This window comes from Diaporthe citri (assembly GCF_014595645.1).
Source record: "Diaporthe citri strain NFHF-8-4 chromosome Unknown scaffold_2, whole genome shotgun sequence".
Classification (NCBI taxonomy): domain Eukaryota; kingdom Fungi; phylum Ascomycota; class Sordariomycetes; order Diaporthales; family Diaporthaceae; genus Diaporthe; species Diaporthe citri.
The window spans coordinates 3,699-19,822 of NW_025064847.1; the positions used below are offsets into that span (position 1 = coordinate 3,699).

At 58.2% G+C, this 16,124-nt stretch overlaps 5 protein-coding genes across 5 annotated transcripts; 2 read left to right on the top strand and 3 right to left on the bottom strand.

Annotated features, from left to right (window-relative positions):
- Positions 1-358: 358 nt before the first annotated feature.
- On the bottom strand, positions 359-1,638 carry INS49_005684 (uncharacterized protein; the record flags this gene model as incomplete). Its single annotated transcript, XM_043166462.1, has 5 exons — positions 359-463; positions 571-927; positions 1,007-1,321; positions 1,488-1,553; positions 1,627-1,638. 5 exons carry the CDS (start codon positions 1,636-1,638, stop codon positions 359-361), a joined length of 855 nt encoding a protein of 284 aa, XP_043027606.1.
- A 1,123-nt stretch (positions 1,639-2,761) lies between these two features.
- On the top strand, positions 2,762-4,695 carry INS49_005685 (uncharacterized protein; the record flags this gene model as incomplete). Its single annotated transcript, XM_043166463.1, has 3 exons — positions 2,762-2,919; positions 3,002-3,369; positions 3,440-4,695. 3 exons carry the CDS (start codon positions 2,762-2,764, stop codon positions 4,693-4,695), a joined length of 1,782 nt encoding a protein of 593 aa, XP_043027607.1.
- Positions 4,696-5,551: 856 nt separating this feature from the next.
- INS49_005686 (uncharacterized protein) lies at positions 5,552-6,330 on the bottom strand (the record flags this gene model as incomplete). The annotated part of the gene is made up of 3 exons (XM_043166464.1): positions 5,552-5,655; positions 5,760-6,194; positions 6,294-6,330. 3 exons carry the CDS (start codon positions 6,328-6,330, stop codon positions 5,552-5,554), a joined length of 576 nt encoding a protein of 191 aa, XP_043027608.1.
- An 853-nt stretch (positions 6,331-7,183) lies between these two features.
- On the top strand, positions 7,184-9,884 carry INS49_005687 (uncharacterized protein; the record flags this gene model as incomplete). Its single annotated transcript, XM_043166465.1, has 5 exons — positions 7,184-7,524; positions 7,662-7,740; positions 7,826-7,975; positions 8,048-8,884; positions 8,943-9,884. 5 exons carry the CDS (start codon positions 7,184-7,186, stop codon positions 9,882-9,884), a joined length of 2,349 nt encoding a protein of 782 aa, XP_043027609.1.
- A 3,341-nt stretch (positions 9,885-13,225) lies between these two features.
- INS49_005688 (uncharacterized protein) lies at positions 13,226-14,814 on the bottom strand (the record flags this gene model as incomplete). The annotated part of the gene is made up of 2 exons (XM_043166466.1): positions 13,226-13,357; positions 13,420-14,814. 2 exons carry the CDS (start codon positions 14,812-14,814, stop codon positions 13,226-13,228), a joined length of 1,527 nt encoding a protein of 508 aa, XP_043027610.1.
- Positions 14,815-16,124: the final 1,310 nt, after the last annotated feature.

Sequence of the window (16,124 nt, forward strand, 5' to 3'; positions counted from 1 at the left end):
TTTTTGTGTGGGACAATTGTAATGAAGGAGTTTGGTTGAGCGAGCGAGGGAGCAGGAGAGTCGCTGATCAAGAATTATGGAGAACCTCAGTACACATATGCAGAACAATTAACGGCGTTGGCTATCCACTACGCATTCATATTTCCTGTACCGTTTGGTCCAATGGACCCTCCGCTCCATATAGTGCGGTCATTGTTGTTCAGAAAACTGCCCTGTCCTGGATACGACCAGATCAGGTCACCCCAGCCAGGGTGGTCAGTTGTCGACGCTGAAGCCGATCCAGCTACACGTGAACTCTGTCCGTACACATGAAGCATGATAAAAGGAGGTTGAGGTCGGAGATGAGAAGATCTCATTTTCACTCACGGTGTTGTTCTCCACCTGCGGCGTCGGAACCGGCCTTTGCTTGCGCTATATAGGGGGTGTCTAGGCCTCTCTTGACGTTGTACTGATAGTAAAGGATCTAGTTTGACAGGTCGCGTCAGCTTGGAAAAACATCCAGGAAAGAGTGAGGTTCCTCCACCCTCCTGAAAATTCGCTTCTCCGGGTGTATTAGATGTCTTAACTTACGTCCCAGACCTTGGGCCTCCCGACGATACCGCGTTTGATCGCCGACGGCTGTGCCCAAGGCCCCTTGACGAGCATCGCCTCGCAGCGGTAGAAACTGCGGTCATACAGGACGTCGTATCCGAGGTTATATTTTGCTGCATACTCGCCGCCCTTGAGCAGGAGAGTATCTATGATTGTGTAGGAATCCTCCCAGCCTTGGGATTGCATCACGCGGGCAGCCTCGGCCGCCCAGCCCAAGCTGGCCACGGCGTGGCCCTGATCGCGGCCCGTCTCGGATCCTTGACCGGTAGTCTGGTCATAGTTGCCGGGGAGCCCGGCGCAGGGGTCGTGTTGGTACGCTGCGAGGGCATAGTAGTACTGTTTGGAGACACAAGATTTGTTTGGTGAAGCGACCTACTAACAGTAACATCCCGGCTGTCGTCAGTGGCATACTCACCATAGACACATCGTCAAGGTACACCGCAAAAGACAAAAGGCCCTTGATTGTTGCCAGCCCGTAGTTGGCATGTCCTATTATGATAGACTGCCTCGCAAACAGCCAATAAAGCTGGTTGGAAAAGCTACCGTCATCCCAGCCGCCCTCCCATCGCATAATCTCGGCAGCGTTGACGAGGAGGTCCCCATCAAGGCTGACAAGAAGCGCAGTATCCGTGCCGATGATGTCGGTCAAGTTGCTGCCCCACGCGTCCAGGAAGGTGGTGGCGCGGTCCCAGTGGCTCTGATGCCGCGTGATGTACCACATGAGGGCATTCTGCCAGGCAGCACGGGCGTCATAGGAAAAGCTGGTATAGTTGCTGCACGCACCCCGACACAGGACGGGGTGCGGACCTTTAATCTGATACTGGATGTATGGAGTATAATCAGTATAGTATAATTAGGAGGGCGACACTCCAAGGGAGAAGGCCTTTTCCTCTCACCTCACTGCTTGAGAATCTATCAGTGGTGAAGTTGACAAAGGCAGACTTCCACGGCTCCGTATCGTTCTGTACGCCGAGACGGATGCGTTCCAGATCATCGTGTGTATGCCAGAGGCCAGGATGGACAAAATTCCCCAACCCTGGACTTCATGCCCGGTATGGTGTTGAAGTACGGTGGAGTGATGGGACCATTGAGAACAGGAAGTCCGTTGAGCCCACCCGTGGCGATGGCACACCTGGCGAGAAGCCATGTAACCGCCAGGATTTTGAAAGTATGATGTCTAAGAAACATTACGTTTTTCACTCAATGCCGCAGCGTCTAAAAAGAAAGCACCTTGGACCTTCTAAACAACTGTCATGATCCAGGGAAGCCCAAAGGATGGAGACAGGCCTGGCACCAACGAGGTTCAGATATAGTGCGAATCCATATAGTATAAATACATGTCAAGCAGTGTAACTGATACAAGAACTGGCCTCGGGGCCGGGGTTTGTCTCATGGCTTCAGGCCCGGGAGACAAACGAGAGCTGTAGGTCAATGTGGGGCCAGCAAGCATTTAAAATGAGAGTTTCCCTATACAGTACAGTATGCGCAAGAGATGAAGCCTGTCTGCCTGCTTTGGGAACATAGTTTGTCCAATCAGGGCCCTATTAGCTTCCTCAATGTGTTGTGTACGGGCGGCGGGTTAGGTGTCGGTGTTATGCAGCGCGGGTGCGTATGTAAGCAAGTGTTTCACTGGACTAGCAGTACGTACGTAGACTCTTCCGCCGGTCAGTGGTACGTAACGGGGAACAGCAGGGACTAGGTCCCGAGGCGCTAACAAGCTAGCGAGTCCAGGTCCGTGCCTCCCGCCTGCGAATTAGCGACTCTGCTCCGGAGCCGAGGCCCAAGGTAAAGTTGGAAAGACGAGCTGCAGGTGCAGGCAATTCCGGGGAAAGGTTGGGCGTGGACAGGGCACGACTGCGAAGTCGTCCACTTTGCTTGTGACACGGCATACCACGCACGTACTGCAGGCTCTTTTCCCCTGTGTCGTGTGCCTTCATGCTCCATGTAGGGCAGCTGGTCCTCTTGTTCCTCTCCACCTCCTGGCTGCCTGTCTGAGGCTGCAAATCGCAATTCCCTTCCCTCGGGCCGACCCAGACAGACGACCAATTCCCCCCGCCTTTTACCCGTCTGCTTCTGGACATCTCCAGCAGTGGAGTGACCGACGAGAGAGACAGACAGATATACAGACAGACACACGAGGCAGGCAGGCAGACCAGCAGACAGCTCAGTCATGTTCGCTGCAACGCGGCGGTGGTTCCGTCGCAATAGGACCCCCATTGCCATCGGCGTGGGCGTTGTGGGCGCCGGCTACGTCGCCACCCAATATGTCCTCAACAAGCTGAACGATGCCCGCGAGCGGATGAGCGGTGATCGCATAGCCAAGGAGAAGTGCGTCCTGTCCTCGCTTCATCCCCCGTGTCCCCACGTGTCGTCTTCATCATGCTAACAAATCGTCTTCCACTGCTCCCAGTCTGCGGCGGCGCTTCCAACAGAACCAGGAAGACTGCACCTACACCGTGCTGGCCCTACTGCCGACAGCGACCACGCGAATACTCGAGTCCATGGACGTGGAGAAGATCACCCTCGAGATCCAACAGATGAAGGGCGGCAATGGCTCCAAGTCGGTCAAGAGCGGGAGCGGCGACTCCATGAGCCTCCCCGAGACAACAGGCATGACCGACGAGGACGGCCGCAGCATCGTCTCCGCGAGCGAGAGTGGCATCCACGCCAGCCAGATCACCGTGCCACCGGCCAGCCAGACAGAGGGCGACCAGCCACCACAGCCAGACAAGCCCAGGAGGACGAAGCGGCAGCTATGGGGTGATGTGACGATCAGCTGTAAGTGGTGCTGCCCTGCCACCGGAACATCCACCATATGAGACCGCACAAGCTAACAAACCGTCTGAAGCCACAACACGGGCTTACACCCTGATCTACACCCTCGGCCTCCTCACCATGCTCACCCGGGTCCAGCTCAACCTGCTGGGCCGCCGCAGCTACCTCTCCAGCGTCGTGTCCCTCGCGACCGGCTCCAACTCGGCAACCATCAGCCTCGAGAACAATGACGACGACAACTCGGCCCAGGCCTACGGCGACGACTTCGAAGTCAACCGCAAGTACCTTACCTTCAGCTGGTGGCTACTCAACAAGGGCTGGCTGGACGTGGCCCAGCGCGTCGAGGCCGCCGTGCGACAGGTCTTTGGTCAAACAAGCCCCCGCGACCAGCTCTCCCTCGAGACCTTCGCCGCCATGACGGGCCAAGTGCGCCGCCTGGTCGAGGGCTCGGCCGCCTTCTCGGACCCGGCGGCGCCAGGGACCACCACTACCACCGGGGGTGGCGGCGCCCCGACCAAGTGGCTATCCTTCCTGCTGCCCCCGCCCGACATGGAGGAGTACGTGCTCAGGGAGTCGGGCATCCTGGACGACAGCGCTGCGTCGGCGACGCGGGCCCAAAACGAGGTGGAGGGCGAGGGCCAGTCACCACCGAAAGAACAGGAACAAGAAGAACCATCATCACCCACGTCCACCGCCTCGCTGCGGCGGTTACTAGACGAGACGTCGGACCTGATCGAGGCGCCGGCCTTCACTCACGTGCTGACGCAGATCCTGGACGCGGGCTTCGGCACGCTGCTGGACACGAAGCTGGCGCAGGGCGCCTTCGATCTTGCACCCCCGCAGCACTCAGAGCCAGCAGCGCCAACGACATCACCACCACCCACAATAGACGCCAGCGGCGTCGCGATCGTCGGCCCGGAGCAGCTGCGCCAGCGGCAGCGCTCCGAGAACAAGGTCCTGCTGCCCAAGTGCCTCTCGGTGCTGACGCGGCAGGCGCACGCCATCGGGGCCGGCGCCCCCTCGCCCAACGAGTACCTGCAGGCCATGGAGGCGGTGCGGGACCTCGAGGGCTTCGCGGCGCTGGTCTACTCGAGCAACTGGGAGAACGAGGTGCGCGACGAGATGCCGCCTCCGTCGTCTTCGTCGGTGAGCGGGACGCTCACCACCGGCACGACCACGGCTGCCGGGTCGAGCGTGCGGCAGTCAAGGGTCCTAGGGCTGGGCGATGGCGACGTAGAGGGGAGCCTTGTGCTTGTGGAGCCGTCGCAGGGCTCGTCCTCGTTTGAGAGCGCGTGGGCTAGGGCGACTGAGAAGAAGGCGGCGTCCTAGGCCGGTAGGTGTGGTGCGATGCACACTTTCGTTATTTTTGGAGAGGCTGGCTGGCGAGGCTGTTGGTTGTGATCCGGCCTTTTATGAGAAACACTACTACTACCATACATGGGACTATGTGGAGATGGCGATATACCCCATTGTTGTAAAAACGAGCCAGCAAGAGCAAGCGAACCGTATATACTCTTGTAGTCGTTTCTCATGTGTGTTACGATGGTATGAATAAATGTGGATAAAACGTGGGGTAATCCAGGTCCTGCTCTCGAATCCACATGTGTATCATTATGATCTATCTCTTCTAGAGCAGTATCTAGAGCCTCAGTACCCGGGATTGCGGTGGCTTATTGCTGTATGTGGCCGTCTATACATGTCTCTGGGGATCATCGTCTGCGCGCCTATCCGTTTTTGGTCCCCTCCCCCCTTTGCAGCAGTTGGGGCAGGTCTGTGGTACAGCCTGTCACCAATCGCCCGCCGTTCTCCTGGTTTGAACTCCTCGGACGCTATACCTGCTCGGTGGGAGGATGCGTTGATCCTTCGGTTTAGTCGCTGGCCCAGTATGCTTGACAAAGTTCCACCTAAACTTATAAAGAAGCTGGCACGTGCGACAGTATGACACTTCGAGTGTTCATGACACGGCTGGGTAGCCTGAACGACAACAGCACCGACTCTGGGCCTTGGCCCGCCCTCGTACACTTTGGGTGCCGTGCCGTAGTCCAGATCGAAAGCTTGTCCCGGAACCCTTTTCAACGCGCCGCCAGGTTATCTGGTGTCGGCGCGTTTCATTACCACCACCTTGGTATCTCTGCCATAGCCATGACTGGGTGTGTCGGCCTGGTGGCTGGGTCGATCGGGCTGCTCATTGGAGGCCCCTGATGAACTGGTCGAGACCAATCTCAAACAACTCGTTGGTGATGCCGGCGCCGCCCTTGTGCTCGACGGGGGCGAGGGGGTTCTTGACCACTGCAGGTTTATCCGTGTCAGCCACATCCCTTCTTCTCCATCTTTCTCACCCACTCCTCCCCGCTATGTTCTCCCGTAGCAGCGCCCATGGACAACAAACATACCGTACTCGACCCAGAGGTTGATATATATCTGGTGCAGGACGTTGCGCATGCTCATGGTGGCGGTGTCGGTCAGCAGGACGAAGCGCAGGTTGGTCGGGGTCTCGTAGTAGTGCATGCGGTACTGGCCGGTGCGGTAGGAGATGAAGGCGTCGTCGTCGCCGCCCAGCTTGCGGACCATGTTGCGCAGGCTGAAGACGGTGCCGAAGATGAGCTTGGCGTCGTTCTGGGCACGGGTGCTCTTGGTCTTTGCCGCTGCCGCCGTCGCGGGTGCTGGTGCTACTGCCGGTGGTGCTGTCGTGGGCACGCCGTTGACGGCGGTGGAGGGCCGCGTGTCAGAGGTCGATGTGGCTGCGACTGCTGCTGCTGCCGAGGCCGAGGCTGGCAGGGCAGCCTGCTGGGAGGGCGGGAGCCAATTCTTGGTGAAGACACATTCCGCTGGTGGTAGTGGTGGTGGTCAGTATTACTGGCAGAGAAGGAAAGCCGTTGGATGGAGACGGCGAAGGGCAGAGGAGCGAGGCTGTCCGAGAGGCTTACTGTGGCGGTCAAAGATGTAAAAAGAGTAGACCGTCATGGCGGGCAGGCTACATCACGAGCTGGAGGGCTCGTTTGTGGCGGTGATGTTGTGGTCTGGCCGGCCGGTCAGTCTGTCACTCAATTTGTCGGTCTGTCCGTTGGCGACGGTGTCGTCGAGGATGGAACTGGGCCCACTGTACAAGAGTGCGCAGCATGTGGCCTGCGCAGCCTGGCCCGGGTAACCTAAGCTACATGCAGCAATGCAGCTTGGGGCAGGGCATGTGCCAGAGCTCGCTTTCTCTTCCACAGCACTACCCAGGTACACAGCCCAGTGACTTGATGGGCAGGGGAGAGGGGCGCAGTGGGGGGAGGACCGAGGGGCAAGGGTCGCATGCAAGCAGGGCGAGGAGGACGAACACCCCCTGCCCACCACCCCATATTCCCCCCCAATCCATCGATCCTAGCCCTCTGACTCGTCCTCACATGCGCAAGGTGGAAATGATCAGTGAGGCTGAGAAGAGCTGAGCTGGGCTGGATTGGTAAATGTTTGCTTGCCTTACGGGGACGCGAGAGAAAACAAATGACACAAAAACATATTCAAAGACCGACTGAGCCCTCTTGTCTTCTCCGTTGCACTCTTCTCCCCTTCTTACTGCCCTCACCAGCGCCTTCTTTGCCCCTGAGAAGGAAACGCGACAGACGACAGAACAACGGACAACGGACAACGGACAACGGACGGCGCAACAAGGCCTGGCCGACTGACTGACTTGCAGCCACAGCAAACGAAACATTTCTCCATGCTCCAGGCTTCCAGGGTGTAGGGATCCATCTGCCAGGCTTTTAGAGTTTCCCTCCCCCGCCGGGGTCCTCATCGCCCAGCATCCAGCACCCAGATCTGCTATATTCATTCGATGGAGGCTATATCACCCCCACGTCCAGCCGCGTCGGCGCCAGCGCTGGTCTCGAGCCAGAGTGCCCCTCCACCTGGCGCCCCGCGAGACGCCGTGGAGACGCTGGACCGAGATCTGGACCAGACACAGAATCTGGATCAAGATCAAGATCAGCTCCAAGGTTCAAGGGCAGTACAAGTGGGCATGGCCACCGAAGATCCCTCGGCGCCGAGCCTGTTCTCGCCCGGCATCAAGGTAGAGTTTCATGGCAGCGCATCGACTCTACCGTCCGCGCAGCCAACTGGCGACGGCAGAGGCGAGGGCGCAGACCACGCCCGGCCCTCTATGGCCCCTCATCCTCGGTGAGAACCAGCTTTAATACTTATTCAGTCGCGCAGGACGGCCTGTCTATACTGTCACTGCAACATCTCTCTCCTCTCTCTCTCTCCCGTCCTGCTGTCTCGCCCGACTAACCGTCGCCCACTCGCCAATTCTCCAGATCTGCACCTGCTGTCCAACAGTTTCAGAGCCCAATGAGACACCACAAAAGAACCCCTAGTCAGCATCGTGTGGTCAAGGTGCGTGCGCCGCCCCTCCAGCCGTCATACTCGGTGACCAAATTCCGTCGAGCTTCACTAACATGCGCCACAACCCCATCCACAGGAGACCCTCAATGCCCGGTCCGAATACACAAGCGACGACTCGGACGGCCGGTCGCACCATGTCATCAACCAGTACACCATCAAGGAGGAAATAGGCCGCGGGTCCTACGGCGCGGTCCACCTCGCCGTGGACCAGTTCGGCAATGAATACGTATGTTGACAAAACAGTTCGTGATTCCGGGAGGATAGTTCAAGCCCAAGACTTATACACAGCCCGCAACAGGCCATCAAGGAGTTCTCAAAGACTCGTCTGCGCAAACGCGCCCAGTCCAACATCCTCCGTCGAGGTCCCAGGCGAGGGCCAGGCCGCTTCCCACCACGCCCTCGGACAGCAGCAGACTCGGGTTCTGGGCCGGGCATGGACCCCACCGTGTCGTACCAGCTGCGCGACCACAAAAAGTCCGAGGACAACGACTCCCTATTCCTCATCAGAGAGGAGATCGCCATCATGAAGAAACTCAACCACCCCAACCTCGTCTCGCTGATCGAGGTGCTCGACGACCCGGACGAGGACTCGCTCTACATGGTCCTGGAGATGTGCAAGAAGGGCGTCGTCATGAAGGTCGGGCTCGACGAGGCTGCCAAACCGTACAGCGAGGAGACGTGTCGGTACTGGTTCCGCGACCTGATTCTTGGTATCGAGTACCTGCACGCCCAAGGGGTCGTGCATCGGGACATCAAGCCGGACAACCTACTCCTGACCGAGGACGACGTGTTGAAGATCGTCGACTTTGGCGTCAGTGAGATGTTTGAAAAGCCCGAGCAGATGCGCACGGCCAAGTCTGCCGGGTCGCCCGCCTTCCTGCCCCCGGAATTGTGCGTCGCCAAGCATGGAGATGTAAGTGGGACGGCGGCGGACGTTTGGAGCATGGGCGTGTCGCTATTCTGTCTGAGGTACGGCCATATACCGTTCAATCGGGCAGGTGTACTGGAGATATATGAAGCCATCAAGACGGAAACGCCAACGATGCCTGAGGATGAGAACGAGAATTTCAGGGATCTGATCACGAGGTTAATGGAGAAGGATCCGGAGCAGAGGATCACGATGCCTGACATTAGGGTGAGTCGATCGAAGTCCTACACAAACTCATGCAAGACATGTCTAATCAATGCCACAGGAACATCCATGGGTCACAAGGGACGGCACCGATCCACTTCTGGACGCTGAAGAAAACTGCTCCGAACTTATCGACGCCCCAAACGAGCTTGAGGTCAGTCACGCTTTCACACGGCAGATGGGCCATCTACTATGCGTGATGAAGGCCATCTCAAACTTCAAATCCCTCCTCTCGTCCCGGTCTCGCACCAACAGCCCGAGGACCAGCCTCTTCCCTGAGGACGCGGACCCAAACAACAACAGACACGTTCCGCGCTGGACCCGACACAGGCCGAAACCTTCCATGGACGAGCAGGAGTTCGAGGCTCTCAAGCGGGACAACGAGGAACACGCCACGCGGCTCCTGGAACAACGAAAGCAGGTCCTCCAGAATAGGGGCGGAAACATTGCCGGCCCATTCGGCCTGCCCGTTCACCCCAGCAACGAGCCCAACAGAGGGGACAGCACAGACCAGCCCCCGACGGAGGAAGAGTCTGGCAGGAGCCACGGGGAGCGAAACGCTCAAGCCTCGCCGGGGGCGCCAGCCCTGCTGGGCATCGGCACGGGTGGGCGCGACAACTTCGCGAGCGGAAGCGAGGGCGAGCCAACATCAGTAGCGGACTCGCCGACGGCGGTTGACTTCAACGTATACGACCGGGCGTACGAGGAGGAAATCGAGCGGATCAAGAAGGCGGGCGGGCAGGCGCCGAGCGTGTACATGACATGGCACCTCAAGTCCAAGGACCGGTTCCACGACGACGGGGCGCTGGACGTCAGGGAGGAGCACGGGGACGGCGAGGCCGGCGGAGGAGGCGCCGGCGACCGTGGCAGAGACAAGCTCCAGGGGGCGTTCAGGAACAACAAGTTCGCCGACCTCGTGTCGCAGACCATCCGGGACTCGAGGGCCAGGAGCCAGGAGGCTCGGATTGAGAATGCCGAGGAGGAGGGCACTGGGGAGAGCTGAGGCGGCGCGGGCCGATACACGTCTGTCACATTGACCTGAACCTTGGATATATATATACATTGGGGACCCGGCCTCGAGTCGAAAACACGAGACTCGAGCGGGTTGGACGGCCGGGCACGGTGGTATAATCGTGGAAATCGCCCGGAGGATTGTGGATGTAATCGACTCGCCAGCATTGGGGTAGCTAGCAACAAATGATACCTGCCAGAGTGCAATATTTCTCAAAAGTGGGCCTGATCAGTCCGGCTAGAAGGATGATGGGGCAAACATACTGATGTGAGATTGTCCAGGGTTCCTTTGAACAACCAGAGGGCTCTCGGTGTGATGTAAAGGCTTGAGGTGGATTTGAGGCGCCCACAACCTCTATGTGGTGTCCGGAACGGCAGGTCTAGGCACTCGCAGATGGCTATGGCTAAACACAGGTGGATTGCAGTTGGTTGAATCAGTCATGGACAGGAGATTCTCCAGCCCATACTCGTCACTATTGTCTCCACCTCAGTCTTCCAGCCGTTGGAGTCACCGCGCCCGTCTCAACAAGCAGTCGTTCACCACGTTTCCAACGTCCGTCATTCCGTCCAGGAGAAGGCTCGTCGTGGCGTCGTGGTGGACCCCCCCCCCCCGCCCCACCCCCCGGGCCTCAACCTAACAACAAATTGCCAGGGCTCGATACAGTCACTACTACACTAACGAGAGAGGATATCGAACATCTGACAGGACCACTCGGGAGGAGCCTCGGAGGAGAACGGGCTGCTGTCCCGAAGACGTCCCAGCCATGATGGTCAGAGACAGACTGCTGGCCGGCGCCGGCACCCTCCGCAAGGGTAATACGCATGATTTCTCCAGGCGGCGACCACCCCCCCCTTTTTCAGCACAGAGAGACACCCGTTCGATGGTAGACAATCACGTACTCTTATTGAAAGCGTCCACAGGGCCGGGTATCAGGCACGGGCTGGTCAAGCAGGTGGTCTTTCTTGATGGAAGACCGTGCCACTTCAACCGCCACAGAGCCTACCAACTTCCGAGACGAAAGAAAGTCCTCGCTACGCAACCGATGCGTTTAGGAGAAGGAAAGAAGACTCAAGAGTCAAGTGGAAGTTTCGATGTGTACGTCATGAACTTGCGGCACATCAATGCTTTGACACCACCTCTCTCCCAAGCGCGAACAAGAATGATTCCCTCATTTTCAACACGATTCCCGTGATCTCACAAGTGTCCCGAGCCACCAGTTACTGGGTCGCCCAGTATCTGTTCCCTTACGGTCTCCGAGTTGCCGACGTAGGTATCGAGCCACCGCGATGCTTCAGCCGCCCCCGTCGTTGGTTGTTCGCGCTCGCTTGAGCCCTCCAGCAACTGTCGGCTGCTCCCTCACTGAAGCTGGGGGGGGCGGGGGGGGTGCTTACTTCACCGCAGCCAATCTTCTCATGCATATTCAGAGTATCGTACTCCTCAGCTCACTCAGTCAGTCCCTTTGAATCCCCTCGCCACCCTCAAATAGCCAGGAGCGAATCGGCCACATCCTCCAGCCACACACCCACTCACTCACTCACTCGAGTCGAGCCGGCCAAACCCCAGTTGGTTATTCAGCCCACTCAGACCGAAAGCCATCCCTCACGCAGCAACACCACCCAATGCGCAGGGACACAGGCAGCACAGTCAACCCGCCCAACTGGGAACAAGCGCAAACAAACAAGCAAGCAAGCAAACATGCAACACTAGCGGGCACCGCCAGCACGCGTCCGTCTCCGCTGGGGGCCAAGGGCGCCCCCCGGGCTCGCAAACGTCAGTGAAGCAGCCGGGCGAGGTTGAGCGAGCAGTCATCAATGTTAAGAGGGGGGACCTTGCAGTCCTTTTGGGGCCGTCAGGAAGGGGAGGGAAGGGAGAAAAGAAGGGAAAAAGGGGAGCCGGGTGGTTGGGGGCGAGGGACGCATGCCCGTGCCTCAGAGATCACGGCTGGCCAGCTGGACAGTGCGTCGGCCTCAGAGAAATGCACAGGCAGAAACGTATGTAATTCGTTTCGCCCGGTGAGAACAGACCTGACCGAGGCAGACCGAGGACACCTTCGGTCAATCTTTCCGACCTAAGGAAGAGGACGTAGGACGAGGCCTTGGACGAGCCGATTTAGCCAACAGCCGATCAAGCACGTCGCAACGGGGGACAAAGCGCGTGCAGCACATGGACATGCTATCAAGCGGAGAGAACGTGTGTCTGTGTTCTGTGGCCTCGACCCCCTCAGACTTTCCACACAGGCCCACCACCAGAATCTATACATCCAAAGGCGATTCCCATCCCCAAGAACAAGGAAAAGAAAAGACCTATAGATATAGATATAGATATAGGAGAACTTCCGCCCACCAACCCCCTGCATACCCTCCAACTTGGTTGAGAAGCTTAGGAGGATTGAAATTTATCAAGAGGGCCCAGCTTCTTGGCTCCCATCAAATCGTCGTGCCAAACCCCGGACATTTTTTTGGGGCTCCCTTTCCACTACACCAAGCCGTCAAACCCACATCCTCGCTGATCGACTCCACACCACCCGGCCCCCAGCGATCCTTCCCGCAAAGCCAAGCTGAGGTGCCAAGAGGGAGCCAAGACCGTGGGCCGTCTCGCCCCAATGACTTGACACCGAGTCTCAAAGGGGGGGGGGGGGGTTCCATCTCTTGCATCCTCTCTTCCCACGTTCTCAGTGTGTGCTGCGCACCGGTTGCGCAGCGGCTCAATGGCCCTGCCCCCGGAAATCATCATGTTGCCACCTGGTCCTCCCCAACTCAGTGGTGGGATAAACGCAGAACTCCTTTACTCCCGTGCACAGAAGCCTTCTCCCTCCCATGTCTTGTTGATGAGTGAACGAATGCACCCTCGTGAAGTGACCCGGCATATGTGCCCGCGGTCTCGCGTGTTGCCCTTCTTCATCCCGCTGGTTTCCCCCCTGGCCTTCCCCGAGGAACTGTCCTTTCCCGCTGCCCACTCTTGGAACTTTGGACAGCCGATTCTGATATGCAATTTTTTGTATCTTGTCATGATGTCTGTATTCCGCGTCTCGGCGCAGTCGCTTGCGTGGTTCCCATGATGAGACAAGAAGACAAAAACAAAGAAAAAGAAGAGGTATTGTGATAGAAGTATGAATAATTTCATTTGGGATATAACCAGGAAAAGTCCGGACTCCGATGCTGTCTTTAAGCGTAACGAGAAGTTCATGAATTTGAAGATAACTTGAGCTTCGGTTGGCCCTGGGAACATGCTGGCCTGTCGCCCTTGGCCGTGATCGCTCAATGGTGTCACCGAAACAAGGTTGCTGCCGCCATCCCACGGACTTCGGGGCCGGTGGAACGACGACGCCCTTCTCAGAGGCCTTCCTCACCGGCTTTGCAAAGTTTTATCTCACGGCCCCATTCTGATTTGAGCACCTGTGAAGCCGTGATCCGTCTTGTCGGGTTGGGATCCAATATTGAGTAGATGACGTTTCGGCACCGAGCCTGGTGGCACGACGTTAGCTGATAGTGTCCACGGAGGTTTCCCGATCGAGAGCAGAACTTACCCGGTGCAGGGACTCGATTGGGCCGTAGCCCTCCTCGTCTCGGCGCCCCTTGAGATATCGAGCATAGAACTCGTCCTCGTCCTTCTTGGCAACCCGCCACAGATGCCTACCCGTCCGCATCGCCATGTAGATAACACCGCAAGCCCAGACGTCCACCGCTCTAGCGTCGAACTCCTTGTCGACGTATTCCTCTGGCGCAATATATGGCGCTGAGCCACACAGCCCGGACACCATGTGGGCGTCGTTCTCCCACGCCATGCGGAAACACTCGCCGTTGCCAAAATCGGTAATTTTCAGGCCCCCATTTGTCGTGAGCAGCAGGTTTTCAGGCTTCAGATCGCGGTGCGCAACCCCCATTTCGTGCATGTACTCGACGCCGCGCATCATCTGCTTGAAAAAGCAGTCTGCCTCCTGCACTTCGAGCTTTCCCGCGGCAAGCACCAGAGTGTACAAATCACCACCAGCGCAGAACTCCATAACCTCGCAATAGTCCCCCTTGGCGTCCTTGAGAAGGTCCAGGGTATGGATGACGTTGGGGTGTCGGAGAGAGGAGGAGATACAGAACTCAGCAGTCAGCCGCTTGCTGTACTTCTTCTCTGTCTCCTCCGGGCGTCGTCGGAATTCCTTGACGGCGAACAGCTTTTCGCCTGGCAGGCCTTCGAGCTTCTTGTGCGATATTCTGACTATGCCGAAGGCGCCGCGCCCAACAACCTCCTGGCACTTTCCGTACTTTTCTACGAGCGTGACCGTCTCCTTGGGGCCGCCCTTCCTGTCCGAAGCCATCGAATCCTTCTCCTGCTTCAGAGCGTCTACCCAGTTCGAGACCAGGGACAGGTCGCTGTCGGGCACTTGTTCCGCACGTTTGCCGAGCAGACCCTTGAACATGTCGGTCAGCTTCTCCTGGCGCCTGCTCGACCTGAGGTGGTGCTCGTGGCCGCCCTGTGCCTCGGGGTTGACGACATAGCGCTGCGAGGGGTGGCCGTTTCCGTTGGTTGATTTTCCAGACTTGGGACCAGGGGTCTTCTCTGCCGGCTTGTCCAGCCTATCTGTAACGGATGCTTGCCGCGACGGGATTGTGGGCTTGAGGGGAGGAGTCGAGGCAGCTGATGTCGAGCCTTGCTCCGCAATGGTCGCGGCGGGCAGAGGCTTCTTTGAGGGCGAGGCGTTCAGCTCGAGCCTGCTGACGTCCTTTGTCGAGAACATGCGAGTGAGGCGATCCTTGACAGATGCTTTTTCGGGCTGTTTCGGTATTTGGTCGGCAGTAGCGGCTTGACCATTCTGGGCATTTGGCTGGGGCGAGCCCCTGCTGTTGTTGTTGAGCTCGACGGACCTGATGGACGAGGGCTGAGAGTTCGACGACATGGTCGTCGACCGTGATGTGGAAGCACTGGCCATTGTGGGATCGGACAGCGAAAGCAGGGTGACGACGGGCTGCGTCGGTGGGAAAGGGCGGGATAAAAAAAGGCGGAACACCACAGGTGAGTGGTAGTACAATACAGTACAGAACGATACAGTATTGTAGTTTACCGTAGCAGACTACAATACGGGAGCCGATGAGAGGCGAGGCGAGGCGACAGGACGTAGAGGAGGAGTGCGGCGACGGGGGAGTGCAGCAAATGATGGATATGGTATGCCCGGTGCAGCAGGGTTTATTGGCTGCCCGAGGTATGCGACCCTGGTGCGGCGCGGCGTAGGCGTGCCCAGTATCAGATCAGGTATTGGGAGGCGACGTAGAGGGAGGCAAGCAAGCGGAAAGTCGTGCCCAGATGCAGATGCAGGTGCGGGTGCTGGTGCAGGTGGGTAGGGGCACACCAGCAAGAATAGACACAGAGGGGGAGGGGAAGAGACGAGAAAAGAGGCGGCGACGGAGAAGAGCGAGGCGGCGAAAGCGCCTTGGGGGTGGGCAGAGCCCAGGGGAGTCTCTAGAAACAGACAAAATAGCAAATGGGTATTTGAAGAAGCCAAAGCAGAAACGCGTCTTGTTTTCCACGGGGGGAGGGGGGAAGTGGGAGAATTGTAGTGGTCTTTAAGTCGGACAACAAAATGTGGGCGGCGGATCTGGAAATGAGCAGTGGTCGGGAACAGGCTACCAGGTAGCAGGCTGGTAGGCCTGTGTACGGGGTACCGTTAGACTCGGGTAGGGTGGTAGGCAGGGCAGAGCTATGGTGGAGGGGGCAGTCGAGTTCTGCGGCAGACGGAAAGACGGAGTAGGAGAGACGGAGTAGGAGAGACGGGGGGGGTACAGAGACGGAAGTACAAGAGTGAGTGAGCGCGTTTGAGGACCGGGGAGACCCAGGCTGGGGGGACTGGAACTGGCCTCGGACAGCTGATGTTATCCAGTGTCCCGTCCCGTGGGCGCCAAAGATACACAGGCGGACGGGCCAGACAGGCTGGACAGGGCGGTCTGCCGTTTCTGCCTCTGTTTCTGTCCTGTCCTGCTGCGAGTCGGCACGGAACGACTTTGAGGAAACGCTGGGGAGCCGGGGTGCGCTCCACCTGCCTCGCCGTAGCTTTGGGCAAAGTACAGATACAGCCAGCACCAGAGCACCAGAACATCAAAAAAGGCCCAGGTGGCTAGTTGATGGTCACGCCCCCCTCGTGGCCGGTTGGCAGACCATGGCACGGGTCCTCTACTGACTGAGTGCCGTATCTGAATTGTGACGGATCAAAGCAGGCCAAGACTGAGCGTGGTCGAGTCCAAGGCG